The 6,900-nt window shown below is 46.8% G+C and overlaps 1 protein-coding gene across 4 annotated transcripts in view; it reads right to left on the reverse strand.

The window, feature by feature from the left end:
• Positions 1-3,035, reverse strand: part of kcnn1a (potassium intermediate/small conductance calcium-activated channel, subfamily N, member 1a) — a 51,140-nt gene extending 48,105 nt beyond the window's left edge. For all 4 annotated transcript variants that reach the window (XM_035171461.2, XM_035171459.2, XM_035171460.2 and 1 more), the window contains exon 1: positions 1,556-3,035. In XM_035171461.2, the coding sequence (XP_035027352.2) occupies positions 1,556-2,884 (1,329 nt within the window). In that variant the 5' untranslated portion in view covers positions 2,885-3,035. The remainder of the gene's footprint in view (positions 1-1,555) is intronic.
• Between the last annotated feature and the right edge of the window lie 3,865 nt (positions 3,036-6,900).

A 6,900-nucleotide genomic window follows, 5' to 3' on the forward strand; every position in this document is an offset into this window, starting at 1 on the left:
AATTGAGTCAAGTTCAGAACAGTCATGTCAAGGTGGTTTGATGAGCCACCTTTTGCTACTGGTGCCAGCTCAGCCCCTGCTGCAGCATTTTAAAGAGGGAGTGTGGTGGTGGTGGTGGTGCACTTATTTAGATGCTGCACCCTCATCAATGCCTCCTGTTCTTTTCTCTCCTGTAAAAACTTGACCTCGAGTAAATGCAGATGGAGGAAAAAACTAAAAAAAACATGTCCAATGATTAGCCATGATTGGACAATCCGATTTCTGAGGGGAAATGACAGGTGGCTCTTTGGAGGAAAAGGGTTGTTAATTTCCTCTAATGAGGTTTTGAGTAAACGACGATGCATTTGAACACTTGTCGTTTGATTTAGCTTTTTACTGGTTTACCTTTCTCATAAAGATCCCAACCGTACCAAATAAACTTGTTGCCCTGGACACTAACATTCTCACTGAAGTCTGTATCCACAATCAGTTAAAGTAGACGACTTTCATTTTGCTCCTTTGTCTTTGTCCTTTCTCATTTTAACACAGACGTCCCACTCTGTCAATTCTTACACTGACACTCATTTTAAGTAGGTTACTTGTACTTTGAGGTCAAACAAGCTTGGTTCACTCCGAAAAAACAAGTCCTTGGACATTTTTGCTTTTTTTCAGTGGTGGAATGAACCATTTTCCCACTTGTTACCACACTTGTACTTAACCTACGATTTCATTTTCTTCAAGGATAATTAAAAAACATTTTACAAACTTTGCTTGACATGATGTCCTCGAGATATTTTCAATTTGTCACGTAGACTCCGTGATCCGATCAGCACGCCTATCCTCTTGCTGTTCGAGCCCGGTGTTAAAAAGGCCTTCATAGCCACACAACGCCTTAAGTTCAACGAGAATCCATTCGAACGACATGGCGCTGGACTGCTACAGCTCTACAGGTAGAACACACTGCTGCAGAAAGTGAGTTTGGAAGTGTGCGGAGCAGCAGCTGCTCACACTGACAGGCGACCTATACAGGCCTGATGGTGCGAAGCTACAACCGTTATGTCAGAAACGGTGTCTGGAAGCAGCAAAAAAACAGGAAAACGCCTCCCGTGCATCCTCCGCTGTGTGCAGACCGGGGCTCGCTTTGTTTTCTGATTCAGCTGCCAGGCGGCGTCATCTGAATATTTGCACCGAGCTAAAGCCACAACAACACTGCAACATGGAACAGGTGTGTGTGCGCGAGACCGCGGAACGGCGCGTGCTCGTGCGAGCAAACCAAACACACAGAAGGTTGGATGAGGAATAGGCGATGTCACGCGCCGGGTTACAGTAACATCCGTGCGGTATTTTTTTTTGGGGGTGGGGGAAGCAATGACGATCCAAACACCCGCCTTCACATGCAGGCTACACACAAACAAAACACGCGCACGAACACACACACACACACAGACTAATGTTCTATCAAAACCGTATGACAGGCGTGGTCATTGAGTGAAAACGTTTAAACCACTCTGTTTTTATCACCGGGGGTAATTAACGGAGACACGGCACCGGGGAAATGTGCAAAAATCCAGGCTACCTTATGGAGGTCGATGCGTATCCTCTCCTCGCCTTTATGCGGGCTCTCCGGCCACAGGTGATAGCTGGAGCCGTAGTTGGGGCTGTCTTTGCTGCTGTTGCTCCCGGTCGCAGAAGAGTTCCCCGCGTACGCCTGTTGTGTTACCGGGGGGGTGACGCGGGAGTCGCGGCTGTGTGGCTGCGCCTGCTCGCCGATCCTCCCAGACTTATTGCGGTCTTGTTCACAGTGCTGCTGCTGCTGCTGCTGCTGCTGCTGCGGCGGACGCTGGGGACAGAGCTCCAGTGCACCTTGTTGCTGCTGCTGCTGCTGCTGCTGCTGCTGCTGCTGCTTCTGCTGCTCTTGCTGTTGCTGCTGCAGCAGTGGAGCCTGGTGAGTCCTACATAGCTCTCCTGAGCCGCTGGCGCAGTAGTTGATAGGCAAGCTGCTCCCCACCAGTAGCTGTTGCTGCGCTCGTAATTGTGGGATCTGCTGCTGCTGCAGGTCCTGAGACTCGAATGCTCTCCTGTTAGCCTCGGTTGACTCACATACATTTAAAGAGCGCCCTTTCTGTGAGTTTGCACGGATTCCTTCAGGGGAGGGGTCCCTCTGTTGGAGTCTTAAATTACTGTGTTGCTGCTGCTGCTGTTGCTGCTGCTGCTGCTGCTGATGCTGCTGCTGCTGTTGCAACTGCCTGTGGTCTCGGTGCCCTCCTGCTCCTCCTCCTCCCCTGCAGCGTTCCACGATGCTTGCCTGTTGGTAGTAATTATTAGCGCTGCTCGGGAGACGATCCCCCCTTTTAGATTCTCTGGAAAACAGCAGAGAGGAGGAGGAGGAGGTCGGCGGCGGCGGTATAGGCGGCGGAAAAGGTGGGGAGGGCTGCGGTGGGAGAGGATCGACAGGATGGTGCTGGTTTTGTGAAAGGCTCGCCTCCTGCTCGGAAAAACTGCAGTGGCAGCTCGGAAAAACAGGCGGCTTCTCCTGCGTCGGCGGCGGCTGCTGCTGCTGCTGGGAGCCGGCCGGGGCCCAGGGATCCTGCTGCAGGTGCGCCGGCTGCCCGGTGCTGGGTTCAGCGGCTCGGTGTGAAGGTCGCTGGGCGGTGTCGTATCGCGCCAGGGGTAGAGGGTCGCCGCTGTGCACGGGTCTCCCGGTGGGCTGGCTCAGACAGGGGAGCTCCTGGAGGCTCTGGCGCTGAGCGGCGGTGGTCGGAGTGCGGTCTCGGTGGTGGTGAGAAGAGGGCGGGGGCGGCAGGCTGAAAACAGGAGCGTCTGGGTCTCGGCTCTTCTTGCTGCTCGCTTGCTTCTCGTCGGGCGTCTGGTGCTGATGGACAGCTCCCGCGCACCGATGCCGCATCCCCCTGATCGCCGCGTCTCGCTGTGGTTGCTCCTTTGCCGTGCAGCGCTCCGACACCCGCTCATCGCGATCGGTCCCAGCAGAATAGGACCGACTTGTATCATTGGAAGGTTTGACCAGGACCTGCCTTAAAACGTCACTGTACAGCCAAAACACCGCCTTCGACTGAATATCGCTCCATTGGCCGCTATGCGCACAGGTTGCAGCGGATCGATCGCTCTTTTTAAAAGGGGGTTAGGATATAACAAGAACGGGACTGTGCATGTAGACAGATGTTTAAATCCACCTCACATGGTCGATCACCATAATCCACTGTGGACCCGATAGATCGACTCTGTCAATGTTGCCATAACCACCCTGCATAATCAGAAATCACTTTTACTGCGACGTCACCCAAACACATCCACAGGCCTGCCAAACATTATGCTTTGTCTGGATATACCCTGAGTTTATGATCAACTCGGACTAATTACATTAAGTTACACGTCCAGAAAGTGTCAGCATTTCAACATGTGCGAGAGAGAAACAATAATCACATAGCATTTAAGCACATTTCCACTTGTTGGACAATAGAGGAGCCTTACAATGAGCGGGGCTGTACGAGGATTACCTCATGCCATATACAGCCCGTGCCCCAGTGTGGTATTTAATAATTGATCAGAATATGCCTGGTTTTGTATTACCAGGCAGAAATATTTAGAATGGGTGCTGCATACAGAGCCTGCAGTCGGCTCAGTGTGTGCGTGTGCGTGTGTGTGTGTGTGTGTTGCATGCTCTGAGTGAAACACACAAGGCTTCCCTGTCACAGCGGCTGTAGATAGAGACAGAGACAGGGAGAGAGAGACCGGGCGCAGCCGGCGCTGTCCGCGGTGCCGAACGCGTCCAGACGCACGTCATCTAAAATAGCTTCTGCTGTGGTGTCAAGTAGCCAGAGGACGGACAACTGTCCATCTGACGAGGGTCAGAAATGTCTCGCAGCTCTGAGGATTTGAAATTTTCGTAATAGGCTTGAGTTTATAAAGCACTGGATGGGCCAAAATAGCTTTCCGTGCAGACCCGTCAACAGGTCTGCTCTCTGTCCCCAGAGTCAACTCTAAACAAGAAGAAGCTGCGTTTGGGATCCAAGTCCTAAGTGCAGGTCTGCTGCAACTCGTAGTTCTTTTAAATCACTGCTGAAGAATATCCTGCCACTGCCTTTTACTACATCAAATAATTACTTATTTCCTACACTTATTTGAACTGTTATATCATTTATTCATTTATTATTCTCTATGCAACTCTTTTAAATGCTTATTTTTTGTATCGTCATGCATTTACAATTTGTCTTGATGTCTTTTATATTTTGTGGAAAGCACTTTGAATAGCCATGTTGTTGTACAATGCAAATAAAATAACAGTGGCTAAATAATAAAATATTTTTTTTTGTCTAGTTAATAAAACAAACTTACATTCCCATATGCACATTGAAAAAGTACATCTTTCTTATTTTAGTCTTGTTCACTTAAAATCTTAAGACGGAAAGATTGTGAACAAAAATCTACGATATCCAGTGTTTCTTGCTGAACTAGTGGGGGCAGTAACACAAAGAGGGACTTTACAGATATATTCCCTTGAGGAATATCAGAGAATGGTCAGAAATCTATTAATAAAACAAAGTAACAACATAAAACAACCAGAGTGACAGGTTCTAATAAAGACCCCATGAAAGAAGTACAGGGTTTTGAAAGTTTTATTTTAAAACATGGCACAAGCTCAGATAAATTACTGAGCGTTCATTCCGTGGTGGTGCAGCTAAAACGGTAAAAGCATGGTGGCCTTTCCATTTTAGAATTAAGGGGTCTTTGTGCTGAAGTAAGAGTTAAAATATTAAAAACATAACAATTTAGAAGAGCAAAGAGAGAACTAGATTATAAGAGCTGTGGTGCAGGTCCAACTCTGTGGAACAAATTTAAACCTCAACTCCAAACCTATCTATTCTTCTGTACAAGTTACTTGTTGCATTTTAATACAGAACACCGGCCTTTAAGAGTTCATTTCTGCAACGAACGAGGACTCTCTATAACCTTTTTACATCCTTCGTATCTTCAAGCTCCACAAGAATGGGTGTGCATGAGGAAATTTGGGCCTAAACCACACAAACACTTCATTTTAGAGGGGGGAGAGAGGAGTTGAGGCTGAGCCAAAGAGACAGGACTGGATAGAGATGGAGAAGGAGCCAACTTTTACATCATACATTAGCCATTCTTAATAAGTAATAATCCTTTCCTTAAAGCTGCCTCAGCCCTTTGGAGTTTTGATGCGTCTAAAGACTGCAGCGGTGGCACACTTTACCTAACCACTGGAAGAAAGCTGATGCACACTCTCTTTTATAGCCACGTGAAGCGAAGCAGGAATCGGGAGCATACGGAGCTCCGGCCAGGGCTGCATTAGAAACCCGATCATTTTCATTAAGTAATTGGTCGCTGTGACCTGTGTGAGTTCCTTGGTGAGATGGAGTTTCATTTGCTGGTTTGGGAAGCAATGTTACTGCTTCCACATGAATAATTAAATCAAACTTTACAACTAATGGACACACACACAAATGCCCCAAACACTCATTCACCAATGAGCCATATATGCCACTCTGCACGTCCCACACACCCACAACCACAACAATGCTGCTCACTCAAACTGCCTCTTTCTAGCAAAAACTGCCACCAGAATTTAGTGCCGCTTGGATGTGTCCCATGCAGCCATCAAACTTGGCCGACTCCGGCCGTGTGAAAAAAGCATATTGTGTGCCTCTTGTTGGCTGCTGGAGGCACGAGCGCAGCGGAAGATGTGTGACATTCAAATGGTAGAGGAGGAAACATGGTGGAGACCAGCGGCTGCAGCACGTAACATAGGAAGTAGATAAGGAGCCTGTAATTACACAGAAAGAGAAAACCAAGCAGGGCGACACAGGGAGATGTGTAAGTGTGTGTGTGAGAGAAGGAGAAACCGATAGCGTGCACATTCCTGTGTGTGTGAGATCATATGTGAGCAACAGGACAGAGAGGGAGACATGTCTAAAAAGAGCAGGCGCACCAATACAGAAGAGACCAAAAGAGTTAAATTGAAAAGAAGAGGACGACAGAAAATAGGTTTTACTGCGAAGAAAATCTAAAATAATTACACACAGGTGCAGAGATCAGCCTATTATCTTAAAACAGGAAGATAAGTGTATACGTGTTTACAAAAGATCTAGTCCAACAGTAAGTTGTATGCCTCTCAGAGGTTTTGGGATCTCACTCTTATTCTCTCTAATTATCAATCTGAACGGTGCACTTACATGTTTAAATGAAGTGCTGTGACGTAGGTGTGTTGCTCAGAGACACTTTGTGGGTTCAAACTATCCACTTACCAATGACTGTTTTAAATTGGACAATTTTCTTAAGCCATTAATAAAACAAATTGTTTACAATTTATCTGACAAATTCATAATCTCCAATTTTGTTTTAATGTGTTATAATACTGTACTATATCTTATTACAGGGTTATTTGTTTGTTTACATCTTGAAGTTATGTTCAACTATAATATTGAGGCCTTCAGAGTCTAACTGACGCCTTGTTTACACTACTGAGGATATTTTTTGAACTTGATTGATTTCCTCCCAAAAAAAACGTCTCAAAATATGTCCGTCCAGACGAGAACACAAAAACGACAAGCAAACAAGTACTCAACCAAGCAAGATGGGCCAGTAGGTGGCGATAAAGTCAGCATTAACGATTCGTCAATTACCAGAGAAGAGCGATGTGGTCCAAGAAATACTGGGTTCGCAGATACCTGTGAAGGAAAGTAATGTGCTGCAGTGATGCTAAAATTTAGCTGTAAACTTGTATATAGACCTAGCAGTGCTTACCAAATGTAGAGAAACCAGTATATAGCCGCCACTGTTTTCGCTACATGCTCATTACACAAAACAACAGGGGGCATGCACGAAGTGATCTATGATGTCATTGTTTCCCCCAACACTCTGTTATACACAGAAACCAGA

The sequence above is a fragment of the Hippoglossus stenolepis genome, chromosome 11 (assembly GCF_022539355.2).
Source record: "Hippoglossus stenolepis isolate QCI-W04-F060 chromosome 11, HSTE1.2, whole genome shotgun sequence".
NCBI lineage: Eukaryota > Metazoa > Chordata > Actinopteri > Pleuronectiformes > Pleuronectidae > Hippoglossus > Hippoglossus stenolepis.